The following is a 20,173-nucleotide window of genomic DNA, read 5'->3' on the forward strand; positions in this document are numbered from 1 at the left end:
TTAGGAATGGATATCATATGTGACAAAAGACATGAATTTTAAAGCTCTCACAGAAGAAATACTTGAGACAAGTATTGAAGAACTCTAATATGGAAGGAGCTAAACCAGTTGTTACCCCAGTTAGCTCTCAGCATAAATTGAGACGATTAACTAAAGCAGAGATCAAGGAGGAAGCTAACTACATGGACAAGATTCCCTATGCTAGTTCAGTTGGAAGTCTAATGTATGCTATGATTGGATCTCGACCTGATTTAGGATTTTCTATTTGTCTGATCAGCAGATACATGTCTCAACCAAAACGAGCTCACTGGGATGCTGTCAGATGAGTTTTCAAATATCCAACAAGAGCATTGGATGTTTGTTTAACGTTCAAGAAGCAGGGTGAGTTTGAGTGAGTTTGAAATAGTTGGTTACAATGATTCAGATTACAATTCAGATTTGGATCGCAGAAGATCAGTTTAAGCTTATATTTTTCAAGTTGGGATTCACTGTCAGTTGGCGAGCCACACTGCAGTCTGTAGTTGCATTGTCAACAACAGAAACTGAGTATATGGCTCTCAGTGAGGCAGCTAAGGAGGGTAAATGGTTAATGATGATTTGCAGTGAATTGGGTTTCAATTTCAAGAGCTACAAGTTGTACTGTAAAGCGCAAAGCGCAATATGCCTAGTTAACAATGCAGTTCATCATGGCAGAACAAAGCATATGGATTTTAAATACCATTTTATCAGAAATAAAGTGACCGAGGGTTTCGTAAACCTAATCAAGGTGCACATTACTCTAAATGATGCAGATTTTTTAACAAAGTGTTTACCTTGTCCGACATTTCAAAGATGCTTTGAGATGGCCAAGATCCTCGCCTGGTAAGGTGCGGTGGAGCTCGAGGTGGCTTTGTCGGTTTGGTTACCTCGCAAAAAAAGAAGAAGCAAAGGGTCAGTACATGAGAAGGAAACTGACTATTTTAAATCGTGTGGTTGAATACGATGGAAGGAAGAGTAGAAGTTTACTTTATGTGGAGGATCAGGTAAATCGATTTTACGCATGTATAAGATTGGGGAAGATCTTTGGTCGTTTTAGTTTCGTCACCATCCTGAGAGGATAAGACGAATGGTCACTCACGGATCTAAGTGAGAAATAGAAAAGAGAGAGTAGATAGGGATCATGATCTATAGTTACCTTAATTCGGTGGTGAAGCTGAGTGGTTTGACTGTTAAAGGTCGGAGTGATGGAGCTGAAGCTTAATCATTGAAGAACCGTCAGAGCTGACTGGGTTAGGTGGAGCTCACGGCGGAGATGGTTTCTTCAGAGAGCTAGGGTTTCGCGTCATGCGGAAGAAAGAGAAAGGTTTCAGACAAATGAACCGAAAAAGGTGGAGATTGTGAGTGTTTGTCGTGTTTCATTGGGTTTGGGCTGGAGCTGGGCTGATTCAGTTAAGCCCATCAGCTGGAGCTGGGCTGATTCAGTTAAGCCCATCAGCTGAAGGCGTTGTTGACTCGAGCAGAAGCAGACTGCACTTGAGCTGGGCCGTCTTTGGCATCTGAAAAGAAGACAGAGCCCCTGAGTGATACGATGCAGTATCGATTAATGAAGATATTTATATCTTCATCTCCCTCGCGAAACAGAGGATGATCATCACATTCTGTTACGCTAACAGAATAGAGAGATAATCAAGAGAGAGAGTCTTATCTCGGCGAAGATCGCAACGGGGACGTCAAAGAGCTGATCGTGATTGAGCCACATGAATATCTGATTACCGGTGGTGTATTTCAGAGGTAGTCTCTATACGATCTACTTGGTGTGATCCTCGATTGATTGTAGTATAGATACCAAGACTTTGTTTATTGATTATGATGATCTAGTGAGCAGTTGAGAACACCGATCTCGACAGTAAGAAATGAAGTCTGGGTGAACAAAACCTTGTATTGATTACATTTTTTCGTATTCGTATAATCTGCAAACAAACAAGAGTAAATCGAGATCAATATCCAACAATTTCATCGAATTGAATCAAGAATAACCACTAACACAAAGTAACCCTTGTATTATCCTAACTGAATAATTGATCTCATAGCCCAAAGCAAGTTGTAAAATTCTGCATGGACAAGTGAGACAAGACCCGATTACTTATAGTTGAACCAAAGATTTCTTCTTCCCCATCGTCTGTTTCGTTCACCAAACTGCATCCATAAAACTCGTCATCTTTAAACTACGAGGTACCAAATCGACATCAAGGTCGTATGATTTCACTATGGGACTCATGAGATTAGTTCAGGTTCATAATAACTTAGGTGGTCCTCTCCTCTTTCAATAACAAAATTATATTCTTAATCAAAAACATTCATCAAATATCTTTTCTTCAACATTGTATACAATTAGTTTACAAAAATTCTCTATGATAGTCATTTTCGGTTTATTTTCACAAAAATAGTCATTAAGGAGGAAAATGACCGGAAAAGTTTTTCAAAAAATAAATATATATTTATACTTTAAGATTAACTGATATACACTTAAGATTTAGATTTACGGGGTGAAGTTTTGAGAGTAGGATTTCAAATTTTAAAAAATTAAAAATTAAAATTTTAAAATTTTAAAATAAAAAGGGGCTATTATGGTTTTTTTTTAAGTCTATTTTGGCGACAAAAACTTAAAAATAGCTATTTAAAAAAATTACAATTAATTTATTTTACTATCAAATTATAAACACAAAATGGCTAAACCGATGCATGAAAACTAATGGCCGTGATTCTGTTTTTATATGACAGACGCATCGCAGCCTTCAAATGGTTTTCAACAATAAATAAGATGCTCCTAGTCATCCGTAATATAGTCGTTGACTCCAAACAAATAAACATACACGTACCTATTGATAAAAAAAAAAGAGTGACTGAAATGTTCAACAAGCAAATGACATCGAGCTGAGTTGGTTAAAACGACATACGACAAATATTATTAGCCCTAATCATTTGTTCTGTAATATTCAATTTTATGTCGCTGTAGGTATACGGGCAATTCAACTTTGGATGACGTTTTGTTTTGATTAAGTTATTAATTAGGTAGCCAAGTTACAAAAAAAAAGAAGTTATTAATTAGGTTTACTTTTTATTTTGGATGACGTTTAGTTGAAATCCAGTCCTAAAGCAGCTATGTACTTGACCGACACGCAGTTCTGGTCCGTAGTTCTGTGGCGCCTAAAGCGCAATAGAAAGATTATGTCCCCAAACAATTTTTAAAAATTTAGTTTTCTAAACTGAACAAAAATCTCAAACTATTTTGTTAATACTGAAATTTCATCAAGAACCCTAATAGATTGATCTACCATACTGATAAAATGATGACTCTAAAACGTTTATATGCATTTAACATGAGGTTACTTGAGAATACCAATTTCAGATTATGCCACTTTTTCTTGTATCTACTACTTAGTTGATTTCTTGTTTTGTTGCCAGCAACACTTTTACAAAATGCATGAGTAATTTTTTTTTTTTTGAAACACAAATGCATGAGTAATTAGAATAACTTTATTTTACTGTAATTGAAAACAGAGAAATGCATAAACTGGTAAATACAACCTAAGATAACGATCCCTTTGTATTTAGTTTAGTTTGTAAATTTTACTGAATCCTTCAGTTGTAGGTAGGAGAGAGTGGGAGATGAGTATTAACAAGATGTTTCATGTTTGTTCTTAGTTTTAGAAATACAGACAAATTTTTTTACTTATTTGTAACCATGAAGAATGAAAGAGGAGGAAAGATGAAAATTTTTGGTAAATCAAATGACGTCGATTTGGAAAAGAAAATTAGTTGATTTGTTCTACTTTAGATCAAAATTATTTAATATACAATATATAAAAATGGAAACTAAGATTAGTAAAAAAGAATCAAAATCGATCAGATTCATTTAATTATTATCAAAAAGAAAGAAAAAAAAAGAAATAAAAATATAGCTTTCGAACCCGGGCGCATGAGACAAAATAGAAGAGCACAAGCCACTGGACCTAAGAGAACCTTTATAGTTTGGCGCCCCTAGAAAATACATATTTTTGGCGCCTAAAGCTCTGGCTTTACGGGCTTTAGGCAAGGACCAGGCTTGCTGACACGGAGCGGTGGACGCAGAGACACCGGAGAAAAGAGGAGACCTCATCACATCCTAAGACGACACTGCCAATACAGAACAGTGAACTCGAACCCCAGCTACCCCTAACAGCCCGTAGCCCACCACCACATGGCAAGACAGTGGTTTCACCGTCGATTTAGCACCCTCCCACCGGAGGAGAGCTGGTTTCGTCTCTGTAACTGAGCAAGATGCAGTATCTTGGAAGCGGCTGCTACTCGAAAAACTAAGAATGAAATTTTATGTAGGACTGGCAAATAAGAACGGTGTGATATACATGTAGGTATTATTAAATACTATATATTTTCCAAAAATATATAATTTTTTCATTCCGTTAAGATATATGTTTTAGAAAAAATGGTTTCATAAAAATAGATTTTTTGTGTTTTCTATGAACAATTTGTGAACTTAAAAAAAAATACTTTACTTTATTGAATTACTATTATTAAAATTTATTGAAAATAAAAAATTGCATAAAACGATGCATTTATTATAGTTATGTTTTTTGATAAAAAATAAATAGTTTTGATATTTTTTTAATATATGTGAAAATACCAAAAAATTATATTTGTAGAATGGAAGGAATAGTACTTTAAAAAATCCAGTTTATACTGCAAAACTGAATCCATAATTTTAAATAGTTTTGAAACAAACCTTAATGACATACTCCTTGAAAACTAGACCGATCTGAAAATTCCATCGCAACTTTCTTAATAACAACATTTAGCAAAAAAAGTCATCTTAATAACATGGCGGCAAATGAGAAGTTTGGTTCTTCGAACTTGAGACAAAAACTACAACTAAGCATTGAAGTTTTGGGCAATATTTAAAAAAAAAAACCTTTTGGGCAATAGTCATGAATAAAGATGGATGAGAATACCTACACGTAACAATTTTAGTACACCTATCAACTTAAGGTGAAAAGTTCATGCAATTATTTGAAGAAAGCACTTTAAAAATAAAAAGTACTAGAGTTTATCCCGCACATAGTGCGGGTATATTTTCATTTTATAAATATTTAATTTTAATATTATTATATAAATTTAAATATACAATTTATATTTTAGTGTTTAGTATTTTATAACTTTTTAATTTTATTGTTTAAGTTTCTTATTACTTTATTAATATAGGGGTTTGTTTTATACATTTTACCTTTTTTATTACGTTTTCGAGTTTTCATAATTTGAAATCATCAAATAAAAAATATTCTTCAACATATGATTTTTGAAAATATATAGCTGTAGAAATAAATTTTTAACATATGTTAATAACATCATTTGTATAAAACAAATCTGACATGATTAAAAAATTTGAACCCGTTTTAGTGGTAGATGATAATTTATTTAAATGAAAGCATTATATTATTTAATTACGAAATTAATTAAACAAATATTAAATAAAAATTATTTAAAAATTTAGTAGGATTTTGTTAGATTTTTCTCAACAGATTTTGTTATAACTGAAAATAAAATTCAAATCTATAGTTAAAATTAATTTATTATTAATATACCTATTAATTATTATGTCATATTATGTGATTAATGAAATGGTCCTAGTAGACTTCTAAATAGTAGATAAAAATGGTACTTATCTTTTAATAGAGAAGATTATGTGCTCACCAATTTAGCAAATTGTGTAATTCAGAAGTGTTCGACTTCACTAATGCTTTATCTATTTCTCCTTTGCATAGTGCTTTTTCCGTCACTTACAACTATTTCATATATATAATACATAAATAAATTTGGCAGAAGTGTAGATCAACTTCTCTTTTACTTTACATTCCTCTAGGGCAACTTCAATGTTTTTCGAGAAACTTTTTATAGGTATATATTTTTTGTTTTAAATACATATTGTTTAATAAATTTTCATTAGTTTTGAAATATTTTTTTTTCATATATCCATGGATGCTTTAATATTGTTTAATACTTTGTGGCCGGTTGTATTCTATAATCTCTTTCAATATTGGATGCTTTATGTTTACATGATAGTATATTAAATATTTAAACAGAAAATTTGGTATTTATGATTTAATTAAAACATTTTATATATATATTGCATGGAGAAGGGCAATGTCCTTTGGTCGAAGATGACACACCCATCACACATTGGTTGCCCAAAAGCGATATATCATTTAGAACATCAATTCCTGAAAGAAAAGATCTAATCCTACTATATATTAAAAGAAAGATCCCTTTAATATTTTTTTTGCGTATGTATTATTCATAAGAGAACTCTCTAATTAATTATATCAATTTGATTGATTAATGATTATTTATTTATTTCAGTTTAAAAATAAAATCAAATAAATAAAAGAACTCTCCAATTAATTATCTTAACTAGGTGTTTGTCTTCAATTGTGGAGATAATAATATTATACGAAGAAATATATATAATGTTTACGATGTTATAATTTTATGAATAATAATTACAAAATTAAAAAATTTAACATCAAATAGTTTGATAGGGGTGTCAAAATGGGTCAAATGAGTCAACCCAACCCATAACCCAAATGAGTTGATTGTTAATGGGTCATGGGTCAACCCAACCCATTTATTAAATGCTTTGGGTTGACCGATAACCCACTAAATTAAATGGGTTAGATGGGTTAATGGTTGATCCATCAACCCAATATCTTTATAATGAACCATTTTTAAGTTAAGACCAAGTTGATCGAATTGAGAAACCCATTTTGTGTTTTTGGCGGAAAAAACGCATTTTGTGGTTTTGGCGGAAAAAACACATTTTGTGGTTTTGGCGGGAAAACACGTTTTGCGGTTTTGGCTGGAAAATGCGTTTTTGGCGGAAAAATGTGCTTTTTGGTTTTGGTTGGAAAATGCATTTTTACGGTTTTGGCGGAAAAACGCGTTTTTGCGGTTTTGGCGGAAAAACACGTTTTTCCCTAATCACCGAACAAAGGATTAAACTTTAGAGAAACCCATGATTTCCCAATTCTATCAAACCCTATAAAGCTAATGATTGAACAAAATCAGATCAATGCAGCGATAGAGAAAGTGAAATTGAATCGTGGGTTTGGAAGAGAATTGGGTTTACCGATTGTTTTTTTTAATTGAAAAATTAAATGGGTAAGAGTTGATCCAACCCAATAGACCTATTTAACCTGTTAACCCATTAACCTGTTGGATCAAAAATAAACAGTTCATTTGGGTTAATGGATCAACTTGGGTTGGGTCAACCCATGGGTCATGACCCATTTTGACACCCATATAGTTTGATAATCAAAATTTGGGTCGACGAGCTATTTCCCAACGAAAAGTATTGTATAGCATCAAATGTCTCCCAAACTATGACCTCAATCTATATATCCCCGAATTAAAAGTTCAAAATGTATTTCCCCACAAATTTTGATTTAAACGGTTTATGGCCAAAAATAAATCAACAATACATAATTAACCAAACCATAACCCACTCATTTTTTTTTCTGAATACTTCTTTCTCATTTCATCTTCCTGAAAGGGACACTTTTATAACACATACCTAAAATTGAAATACAACAGAACATTCTAAAATATGAGAAATAAAGACTAATAATTAAAGACCCACTAAAGTGAAGCATAATGAATCATATCCCAAGCTGAAATGTTAATTTATCTCTGGAAATCAGAAAACCAGTGAAAAAGATAAGATTGACGAGCACTTGATGACAAGCTGAAATGTTAATTTTTGCACCGAGAAATGACATCCGTCTCAAATTTCAACGAATTTTGACTTAAACATCTGACTCATATACCTCCATTCATATCAATTAAATCACCAAACATGAAACACCTAAAAACAGATATATAATCAGTAGGCTCTTTTAAAACCACCGCTCTATGTTTATGAATTTGAGTTTGACAGCTTTGGTTCTATGGAAGCTTCTTCAAGTAAATTTGTTGCCACATCTCCGATCTCCATTTCTGCAACGTTGTTGACGGAGACACAGACGAAGATGGCTCTTACGCGTTCGGCGAAAAAAGAGAGGAGCTAGAGCACCTGATTGGATATCATATGAAATCTAGCGAGTCCGATGAGAATGACGGAACTGTTGGATTCAAATCGAGGAGAATTATCTTTCTTGGGTATGTGTTATTAATTCATGGTTTAATAGATGTAATTGGATTTTAATCAGGTTTTCTATTGGGTTAAAGTGGGGTTTATAAAATTTCTGGTTTAGTTTAGGTACAGTAAACCAGGACAATCAATTTGTATGGGTTTGGACGTTTTGAATTTAAAGTTTATGGAGAAATAAATATTTAACTTTTGTTTAGTGGAGAAATAGGTTTCAAATTTTTAATTCAGAGATATATAAAATGAAATCATAGTTTGGGAGACATTTGATGCTATATGATATTTCTCGTGGGTAAATACGTAGTCAACCCACAAAATTTCAGTATATATTTTAGAAGAGCTGTGAGATTTATGATTGTTCAACAACATAAGTCTAAGCCATTAAAAAGGTTTCTCTTTCATAGAAAAAAATATCATAATTATTTCAGATGATTGATTTTAGAATTACCTTCTATTTTATTTTAACACGTGAAAATACGAAAATACCGTACCTTTCAAAAAAAAAAAAGTAAGTGTTTTTTTTTTGTGAAGCTCCAAGATGACGGTTAGAAGCTTCTATAGTTCTGACATCGACTTTGCTAATTTGTTTTAGTTATGTTTCTTTGATTTGTTTGATTTTTTAGTTTATTTTAAATTTAACAAAAAATAGTAGTTGTTTTATGTGTTTCTTTCAAAAGATTTTGGAAAACAAAAGGTTTGGGTAAAAATAAATAATTGCATTTTATTTTTAGATATGGAATAATAATATTCAAATCTAAAAATTGCAGATAATTGATTGTGGAATTATTTTTTATTTTAACACTGATAAAAATTAATAAAATTCTAAAATCATTTTGCTAAAAAAAATCTAAAATTATCAACTATTGAAATTGTAACAATTTCTTAGATTTCACCTACGAACGTGTAACCAAAAATCATTTTAATAATTATTTTTGAAATATAAGTATGATATAATTTTTTATAAATATATATTTATTCAATTTTAAATATACATTTATTCAATTATAAATATTCATTTATTCAATTATAAATATACATTTATTCAATTATAAATATATTTATAACCATTTGCAAACAATTATTTATAAATTCTATTAGTTTTTGTAGTTCACCTTGTTTACAACTCTTTGATTACATGTCTTAATAATACAATCCATCATTTAGAAATTTTTTTTTTAAAGATTTTATTAAGTATTCCAATCTAAAAGTTGAATAGAGTTGATTTTAGAATTATTATTTTTATTTTAGAATTGATATCCCTAATTCTACTACAGCTGATTATTTTGTTTTCATATTTGCTACACCTCCACCCAGGAAAAAAAAGAAACTTGGTATATCAATTCCAAATACATAAATAACATTTCTTACACAAAAATAATATTATTATACAATCCACTTTGGAACATACAGTGGAGGATCCAGTAAGAACTTTAATTGGGGGCGCACCACTAAAAATAACAAAAATCATATTGAACTGGGGCACTTTTCATGTTTACTCACTAAGTTAGGAGCAATTTAACCAAACTAACATATACTACCTCCGTTCCCGAAAGTAAGATGTTTTAGATTTTTTTCTTGTTCCACAAAGATAGATTTTCTATATTGTTAAGATATTTTTTTATACTTTTGAGGAACATTAATTGAGAATTTTTGAATTGATTAAATTTTATTGGTGGAAAGTTATTGGAAAGTGTATAATAAAATAAAAAATAAATTAAATTATAAACATTTATTAAATTCTTAATAAGCGTGAATACTATAGAAAATCTTAATTTCAAAGAACAGAGGGAGTATAATTTAAGAAAAATTAAAAAAACAGTCGGGGGCACGTGATCCTGTTGCCGCTCACGTACGTCCGCCCCTGCATACAACACGAACTCACTGGGTTTAAACGGATTCTCCCGTTTAGGGACATGCAGGCTATATTGTTTGTAAATCTTAAGCAATAATTGGATGGCCACGCAAAGAATTACCCATAAAGGTTTATACTTTCTCAGATTCATTTAATACATTAAAATATAGAAATAATAATACTTAACTCGGAAATTGGCTTGACAAGTATGACGTCAATAGCCCTTTATTAAAAGAAAAAGTATGACGTCGATATGTATTGGTGGGAGACGAAGCTGTTGCTAATGGGTGGCATACTGTTATTGAAAATAATGTGTTTGAGATTTATTCTTTAAATTATTTAATCTTTAAATTATTTTATTTTTTCTTTTCTATTGAGATTTATTTTATTTCTCTTAACTTTTTCCTCTTTTTTTTTAAAAGTTTCTAGTTGTGTTAAATCGACGTAAAAGGCGATTACATTTAATGGAAGTGGAAGAAAAGTTGCCAAAACAAACATTATAGACCTTAGGGTATGCCAGTTTTTGAGTCTTGTTTATTTATTTTTGTAAAAAAAGGGCGGGGCTCCGAGTTTTATTTTAACCTCTCAAATTTGCTGTCAAACCTTAAAGTCTTAAACCCCTATAATTTACACACTGATCTCCATGTTTCAAGAATCTTGTTTTGAATAGACACGAATGCTTAAAATCAGCAAGTCGTTGACTCTGCAATCCCTCACATGTACTAAGTATCTGTGTCTTTAGCACCATAAAAAAAAAATACAACATCTTGGGTTAGATCCGGTTCTTGAGTCTTGAAACAGGATTATGTTCTTTTGAGCTCCTGAACTATTAGAAATGATGGATGGATACAAGAATCAAGCTCCTGAGAAGCTTCAGGTAAGTTTCCAGAACCCAAATCTCAGATATATCCTAAACCAAGACCTTTCAATGTTTTTCCCTCAGATTCTTGTTTATATCCTGACTTCACAAAACAGGGGAAGTATCAAGCAATGGTGGTTTGCTGTATTCTTGGAATCGGAGGTCTTGTCTCTTGGAACAGTATGCTCACTATTGCAGATACTACTACCAAGTTTTCCCGGTTCGGTTAATTCCCATACTCAAATTTAGTTTTTGTTTGTTTTGGTTATCGAATAAAATATAGATTTTAAGCAATCACTCATATTAGGGGATCCTTATAAATTATCCTTCTGGTAGTCACATACTCACAATTAGTCGGAGACATGTATTCTGTAGGCCTATCATCCTTCAAGAGTTCTACCACTTATATACCAACCATTTGCGGTTGCAACAATCGCCATTCTCGCATACCACGAATCAAAGATCAATACTCGAAAACGAATCCTAATTGGTTACACCTTATTCACAATATCCACGTTCTTACTCATAGTCGTAAGTTTATATTTAAAGCCGTAATATTACATTAATATTTTTAATAGAGCTGAACTTTGATTATGGACTCAAGACTCTAATAAACTCAAAAACAGTTGGATTTGACCACAAAAGGACACGGTGGAATCGGTCTTTATATCGGTTTATGTACAATCGTTGCTTCATTTGGCATCGCGGACGCTACTGTTAAAGGAGGACTGGTCGGTGATTTATCTTTGATGTGCCCTGAAATCATGCAGGTTAATTTAATCAGTTCTACCATATTCGAGTTCTCTCGTTTAGAAAATTTGTTTAGATATTACGTTTCTGCTAGATATAAATCTTCTTGCTTCTTTGTAGTCTCTCATGGCCGGCTCGGCTCTAGCCGGAGGTCTAACCACAGCGCTTAGGCTTATAACTAAAGCAGTCTTCGAGAAATCAAACGGCAGTCTAAGAAAAGGAGCAAGTAAGTTTAACATTTTTGGGAGATCTCAAATTCCAAAAAAAAAATATCCATTATCTTTTGGGAGTAAGTATGCGTGTTTAAAGTTTCATTTATTGCATTTTTCTTCTTTTGTAGTGATATTCTTAGCGATTTCAACGTTCATAGAGTTGCTCTGTGTGATACTGTACGCTTACATATTCCCAAAACTACCCATTGTTAAGTATTACCGCAGCAAAGCCGCTTCAGAAGGATCCAAAACTGTTGCTGCTGATCTTGCTGCTGCTGGTATCCAGAATCAATCAGATTTGGTAACTTTTGGTAGCATCAAAAATACTACCTCTTCGTTTATTTTACAATATCTTTCTTGATCTTTTTCTTTTGCATTGTTTATTTTCTCTATTTTTCTGGGTAGACTAATGATTATTCCAAGAATCAAAGGCTAAGCAAAAAAGAGCTATTGCTTCAAAACATAGACCATGCAGTGAATCTATTTCTCATCTATGTTTTGACATTATCCATTTTTCCCGGGTTCTTATACGAGAACACGGGACAACACGGGTTAGGCACTTGGTATGCGCTTATCCTAGTCGCAGTGTACAATTTTTGGGACTTGGTCGGGAGATACTTGCCGCTGGTGAAATGGCTGAACCTTGAGAATAGAAAAGCTCTAACCATTGTGGTTTTGTCCCGTTATTTTCTCGTTCCGGCTTTCTACTTCACCGCGAAATATGGTGATAAAGGATGGATGATAATGCTCATTTCTGTTTTGGGATTAACTACTGGACATCTCACTGTTTGCATCATCACTATAGCTCCCAAAGGATACATGGTATTTATCCAGCCTTGCTACGGGTTTGATTGTATTTTTGTGATTGCATTTCTTATAAAGATTCAAAATTAAAGCTCCATTTTTATTCGGATTTTGTATTTTTTTGAAGGGTCCGGAGAAGAATGCGTTGGGGAATTTGCTGGTGACTTTTATACTAGGAGGGGCATTTACAGGAATTTCATTAGGTTGGCTATGGCTTGTTGGTAAGAAAAATGCTTTATGAATTTTCATCGACAATTATTCACATGTGAACGTATTTGGCTTCACCCACTTCAATTTGTAGACAAACTTTAATAATGAATAGTAGTTTGCCCCCAAGATAACATCTTGCTTTCTAAATGATTTTATATATCTTTATATTTAGAATATCTTGATATGCTTTAAACATAGTATGATAAATTTAGTGTTTTTATATCCTAATATATTCGTAAATATATATTCAGCTTTTAATTAAAGATCTATTTTGATTGGTGGAGGTATTCAATTGTTAAACCTAGGAATGTACTAAATATCTGGATTCGAACCACCTAACCAAATTTGATTTAAAAAGGTTGTGCCGAGCTCGAACCATAACTGGTCACGTATTCAAGTATATCCAAAATTTTAATATCTAAAAAAGCAACACTAAAACTGATCCAAATCAAAATATTTTGTATTCACGAAAACATCTGAATCATAGTTATATATTCACACACACACACATATATATATATATATATATATATATATATATATGTAATTTTAGATATAATAACCAAAGAAGGTCAAAAAGACCCAAAATTATTCAAAATTATTTAAAATACATTGAAATGTCTGAAAATTATCTAAAATATTCAATAGTTAATATTTAAAATAGCCAAAACACTAGAAATATCCGAAATATCTACTGGTTGTCCATGAAAATATCCAAAATAAATCATTTTTATGTTTATTTTATGTATTTGGTCATAAATTATTCACATTTATAGGTATCTTATTTTTATTTTGAAAACCGTAAAGTATATTTGTATTTTTTGAATTTTACATAATTTAAACAGGTAACTGAATCCGAACTAAATATATACCAAATTTATAACTATATTGACAAAACTTAAATCTTTAATTCCAAAAATCCAAACTGAACACGAATGGGTGCATGAAAACCATCACATTAAACGGTTTAAATTTCTAGTATATCGTTTATTTTGTTAGTTTATTCTTTTGTTTTCTGGTGGTTTATTTGTGAACCTTATACTACAGACTGTTAAAAGTTAATAATTAATTTTGAACAAACCGACACATGTTATTTCGAAAACAGATCGATCTAATATCCCCCTCGTGTGATATTACAATGAACCCAACCCTGTTATGTCCGCAAATGAGAGGGTTGGTGGCAACATCCAACCGAACTGTCACGATAAAATCAAGAGGAGAATAATAACGCGAAAGAATTACAATAACTAAAGGTTTTTTTTTTGTCAAACAATAACTAAAGGTAAATTCTTGATTCAATGCTTTCCCGAATATGCAAAAAAAAAAATTTCTTATGTCCAACTTGAATCTTCATCAGTACTCAATCCTTTCTTTTTCTTTGTCACTTACGACCTCTTTAAACCTATCTGGCTAGCTCACTAATTACCATTTTCTAAAATCATTAAAAATTTGTTAACACGTAATGATTTTGATTAAAAAACATAGCCAACAGATGCTTGTATAATAATTAACAGGCAATTTTTGTTCTATAATTTTTCATATGAGGACTATCCTAAATACAAATATAAAATATTGTTTTTCCAAAACTATCTAATGGCTTTAAAGTTAAAGTAATATTTTTCTGTAAAAAAAATATAAACAGGAGATACTTTAACAATATCTTCCCAGAATGACAAAACTGAGTATTCTTTATATATTAATTGGGAAGCATTACAATATTTTTTGGTAGACACGTATCATCACTAAAATGATTTTTAAAATCCTTAGAAAATAGGTTGGTCCATCTAAATATATAATAAATTTTTTTATTAAACTACCTATAATAAGTATTAATGTTCTTCATTATTTTCTTAAATAAAAATTACGGAATTTCCTAATGTAACTAAAATATATATGATAATTAATTATTATGAATAATAATTATTTGATAAAAATTAGGATACTTCTCTCATATTTGTTTAATTTAAAACTATCGAAATAAATTAAACAAGCATATTAACCATATAATAAAAATTAAGATTTTTCTGTATATGTTATATTTTGAATTTTTTAAAATGACTATAAATTACTACAACTATTAAAAGTCTCACATTCAAATTTTGTGATTCATGATTTAAATTTGTTGTTATGACAAGATACAAATGATTACAAAATCATATAAGTAGAAAGTCTCATTTAATAAGTATTAAGATTAAAAGATATATATATAAATACATATATATTTTAATTTAGAAATTTACTTAATTTTTTTATAAATTACTAAAACTATTAATCCCACAATGAAAATTTTTTTATCTGTAATTGAATTTTTTTGCTATAAAAAGTACAAATGATCAAAAAAATATACAAGTAGAAAGCATCATTTAATAGATATTAATATAAAAATATACTATATATCTATGTTAATATCATTTAAATTTAATTATATACCATATCAGATAGAAAAAAAATATTGTTTGGATTAATAAAATTTATTTCTATGTTCGCACCAATTAATTATAAACGTAATAGTTAGTCAGTTTTTAATTATTTCTATATATATTTATTATTTCAGAATATGTAAAAATATATAATACATAAAATAATTTATATCCTTTACATACTAAAACACAAGTCACTCAATCAATCGTATTTTGACATGTGTTAACTCTTCAATTTAAAAAAAAAAACTTTAAAAAAATAATTTGAAACAATATCATGCCATTAAAATAGAAAGAAAGTGAAGACAAAAACCGAAAAGATAGCCAAAAAAGGAAAGTTCTTTTATCGGTTTCCACCACGATCTCCACCTCCTACTCATACATTATATCAAGTTCACGCATCGAATTCTACAACAAATTTATTTACAAAATTCAAACAGTTTATTTTATTCCACAAAGTAGAACAGCAGATGCTCTCATTTGTTTTTTCTGAAGAAAGACAAATCTTCAATTTGATGGTGGCTGTAAAGTTTTTGAAGTGGCAAGAACGATCGATAGTGTACACAGAGTGATTTTGAAAATGATTAAGCGAAAGTTACTCATGGCTTTGGAAAATATGCTGGTATCCATTGGTTAGTGGTGGAGTTATATTTGTTGACAGGATTATAGCAGTGAAGAAGAATTTACAAGCGAGGGGGATTCAAGGGGATATTTGCTGTGCAAGAAGTGAAACTCACGAGGAATTGATAAACTATGTGTTTTTTGAATGTCCTCCAGCACTCCAGGTTTGGACTCTTTCGAAGATACCATCAAATCTGGATATTTTTCCAACAAGTTCTCTCTTCACAAACATAGATCATCTATTCTGGAGAGTTCTCCGCAGCTGGAAGATCATCAGTTTGCATGGATACTATGGTATATCTGGAAACCTAGGAATAATAAAGTTTTCAGTAATTTGGATATGGATCCCATGGATACGCTTAAATTAGCAGAAACAGAATCAACACTATGGGCTAAGACACAAATATTGAATGAACAGAGGACAACACCACAAATAGTGGATACGATTTTGCCGACAATTCCAGGAAGATGGTGTTTCACAGATGGCTCATGGAAAGGGTGATATTTTTCAGGACAAGGTTGGCTCAGCACCTTAGAAGGATTTGATGGATTGTTGGGAGCGAGGAATGTTAGGGCTAGTCTCTCTCCTCTTCATGCGGAGATGGAAGCGCTCCTCTGAGCAATGCAATGTATGATGAATTTACGTCAATTTCAGGTTACGTTTGCAACAGATTGTTCTCAATTGATGAAGATGGTTTCAGAACCAGAAGAATGACCAGCTTTTGCAAATTATTTGGACGATGTCAAGACCCTGAAAGAGAACTTCACCCGATCAGAGATCATCTATGTACCAAGGACGCAAAATTCAACGGCGGATAGACTAACACGCAGTGTTAGGAAGCAACCGTCTTTTGTCATTCACATGGATGCAGATCACCCGGTTTGGTTTACATAGTCAGTATGAATCTGTAAAAGTTGATGACAAAAAAAAAAGTGGTGGAGTTATATTATAGTGCTTCTTAACAAATGAGTAAGCGATAATTTTTAACTCTCAGAACTAATTTATCTTCCTTTATAGCACTTCTTTGTTTTCCTTTTTTTACAGAGGAATGAATCTTCCTCGAACTAGGCGGCTCCTTTGAAAATCGAAGGGCAATAAGTTGGGAACACAATTTCAACTAAAGAATAAGAGTGAATAAAGAGCTATGAATAATCTATGATTATCACAAAAATCGAAGCAAACTGAAGAAGATATATGAAAAGTGAAGAAGAGATCGATTTCAACTTTCACAAAGATTCTTTTCTTCGTCTTTTTTGGTAAAACAGATTCTCTTCTTAGGTGGATGAAGAGACAAGTTTTGTTCTTCTTTTTTTTGTAACACATTGACAAGTTTTGTTCTAGATTAAAAACCACATGGGTTAATGAAAGATAGAAGAGAAGATGGGACTCCAACTTACCAAGAGACTCTCAACCCACTCATGTTGTGATCAATAGACTCAAAGCCTTGACCAACAAATTAATTCTCTTCTATTTTTCTCATTAACCATCAATTAATGTTGAAACAATTTACTCTCGACAAATTCTTAAATATCGAAATTGTGCGTCCCCTAAATTACGAATTCTGAACATCATTTTCTATAATGCATATCATCATCGTCTTAGCATAAATAAGCATGTGAAATAAAAAAACTGGTAAAAACCAAAGTAAAATAAAATAAATAATTTTTTAATCTGTTCACATCTAGAATTTATCCTATATTATGGTCTGCCAAGAAAACAATATCTAAATTATGCAATATTTCTCTTACTATTATTGTTTTACAAAATAATTTTTTTGATTAATACAAATAGATACACTAAAATTTCATATTTTCATCAAAAAATCTTCTAGTTGAGCAATAAAATTATTGACTTTAGAGACTTTAGATAATTGTAAAGTCCTTAAAGCCTTCAAAGTCAAATTCCCAATCACAACCAAAATATACCTGTGCGTACCACGGGTGAAACATACTAGTATATTATATTCATTCAACGCAAAGTGTGGTTCTTAACGTAGTTATTATTTATTACTGGATTTCATTACAGTTTGCCATCAAAAATATACTCCTTCTGTTCTATAATGAATTGGAATTTAAGGAAAAACTTTTTTATTTTAAAATAATTGAAGTTTTCATATATCTATATATTAATTAAGAGTAATGTTCTTTGACATTTGTAGCCAATTACAAAATGTAGCATATATTTTTAATGATTAAATTAATTTTATTTAATAATATATTTTATGCAACCAAGATAAATGGTATAAAATTTTAATTTCTTAATCTATGTGTAAAAAATCTTAAATATCAAAAATGAAACTTAAATAGTACTTTTTTTCTTCAAAAATAAGTGGGTACTAATCATTAAAAGAATTTTCATCAAAGATACGTGGAAAAGACATTGAAAATTACATTTAATGCTTATTTATATTTTAGGTAAATATTTTTAGAAAATGGTAGTAAATTATACATAATCATTAAAATAAACCTATTCAAATATGATATTAAATAATATAATAATAGAAATATAACCATATTTTACAAAATTTGAAATATTATTTGTTTCTATTTTTTATAATTATACAGTTTTATTACTAAAAAACTATTTTCATAAATTTTTACAATCTTGTAAAAAATATAATTTTTGATCATAATATTATTAGTTTCTTTTATATATCTACACATTTTAGAAATACTGTTTAGTTTTACTTTTTGATAATTATACAATTTTATTTCAATTTTTATTACTTTTATACAAGTTGATTTAATATATTTTATCCAAAATAAATATATACAAATCTATCTAAGATTTTAATTATAAATATATATACATATATATTCTTAAATATAATTTTAAATAAACAATTTTTTTTTATTTTATCTTAATTTTATGTTCAGTTAAATCAAAATTTATATTAAATATTGGTAAAAAATAATAAAATCTAAAATAAATCAAAATTATTTTAAATGTAATTTAAATTGATTTTTTTTTTCTCAACATGGTGCATAAAATCACCTAGTTAAAATTTATTGGTAACATGAGAAAATACTAACACAAAACCATTTCAATAGCTCAAGGTGGATTTTCAGACGCTTCACATTTCAATAGCTGAAGGTCAACAATCGTTATGAAAGAATATGAGATGTAGTAGAAGTTTAGTTTCTGAAGAATGAAGAACATGAAGAACATGAAAGAGATAGAGAGAAAGATAGAATGAGAGATATAGAGATTTCAAAGTTTTAGAGAGAGAAGAAGAGAATAATTTTTTATTTTATTTCTTGTAGTCTACAACTGAATTTATATGGAGGGCTACACATAAAAATAAACTAAACAAATAAGACTGATGTGACAAGTCTCCAACATCTCTTTTAATTCAAATTCAAATAGTCTCTAAATGGCGCCGTGGATGCGTTGCCGTGGATGGGTTGGCTTCTCAACGGTCACCATGGATGTGTGCCTGAGGATAGGTTGGCTCCTCAACGGCCGCCGTGGATGCGTTACCGTGGATGGGTTAGCTCTTCTTCTCAGTACTCCCCCTCAAGCTTGAGCATACGGTATGGTCAAGCTTGGGAAGCCATGAACACATCCCTCATTAAAACTTTAGTGTGAAAACCCCAATGGGACAAAAATACACTAAGAAAAAAGAGTAGATACTTCATGGCCAAGAGGATCATGATCTAGACAAGTCTATGAGTCCTAACCTTGGATGGATGAACTCATAGACTTTAGTGCTTGCTTCTTTGGTGAAGATATCTGCTAGTTGATCTTCACTTCTTGTGTAGCAAGGTAGGATGTGGGAACCGAAATTCGCACTGTCGATTTTCGTATAAATTAGGAAAGTACGAGAACTCTAGTTTCCCAGAGATCCCGGATCTCTGCGAGAGCCAACGGCAAGTGACCAAATAAATGCGGAAATCATGAAAATATAACAAACGAGTTTAAAGAAAACAGTAGATCTTATTTCGAGTCCGCGTAAGAGCGTTGCGATGATTACAAGAAATCATAAAAGCTTTGGCCGCAAAGGCTGTCAGCGAGTTACCTAGTTCTAGCGGCCTAAAGGCTTAAACCTAATTGACTCGCAGCTCGATAACAAAAGACGAAGAAAATACAGAAAAGGTTTTTGATTGATTTCGGACTGAACCTTATGAAAGGCTGCCTACGTACCCCTTTCGAGGATCAAGCCGAACGTAGTTCAAGAGTGAACCAAGAGATCGAACTGCTTGTGCAAGTTCGTCTGGTAATCGGGTGCCAGTCATGGAAACAGAGCATGTCGAGAATAATGCCTCAGA

The 20,173-nt window shown here is 31.0% G+C and overlaps 1 protein-coding gene across 1 annotated transcript; it reads left to right on the plus strand.

Annotated features, from left to right (window-relative positions):
• Positions 1-10,542: 10,542 nt before the first annotated feature.
• Positions 10,543-19,011, plus strand: LOC106313926 (equilibrative nucleotide transporter 4-like). Its single transcript, XM_013751860.1, is given in 10 exon segments — positions 10,543-10,905; positions 11,004-11,082; positions 11,085-11,107; positions 11,263-11,418; positions 11,514-11,657; positions 11,758-11,863; positions 11,978-12,150; positions 12,255-12,671; positions 12,781-12,874; positions 18,956-19,011. Coding segments are annotated over 10 exon segments (1,275 nt in total). The 5' UTR covers positions 10,543-10,863; the 3' UTR covers positions 18,997-19,011.
• Positions 19,012-20,173: the final 1,162 nt, after the last annotated feature.

The sequence above is a fragment of the Brassica oleracea genome, chromosome C9, assembly GCF_000695525.1.
Source record: "Brassica oleracea var. oleracea cultivar TO1000 chromosome C9, BOL, whole genome shotgun sequence".
Classification (NCBI taxonomy): domain Eukaryota; kingdom Viridiplantae; phylum Streptophyta; class Magnoliopsida; order Brassicales; family Brassicaceae; genus Brassica; species Brassica oleracea.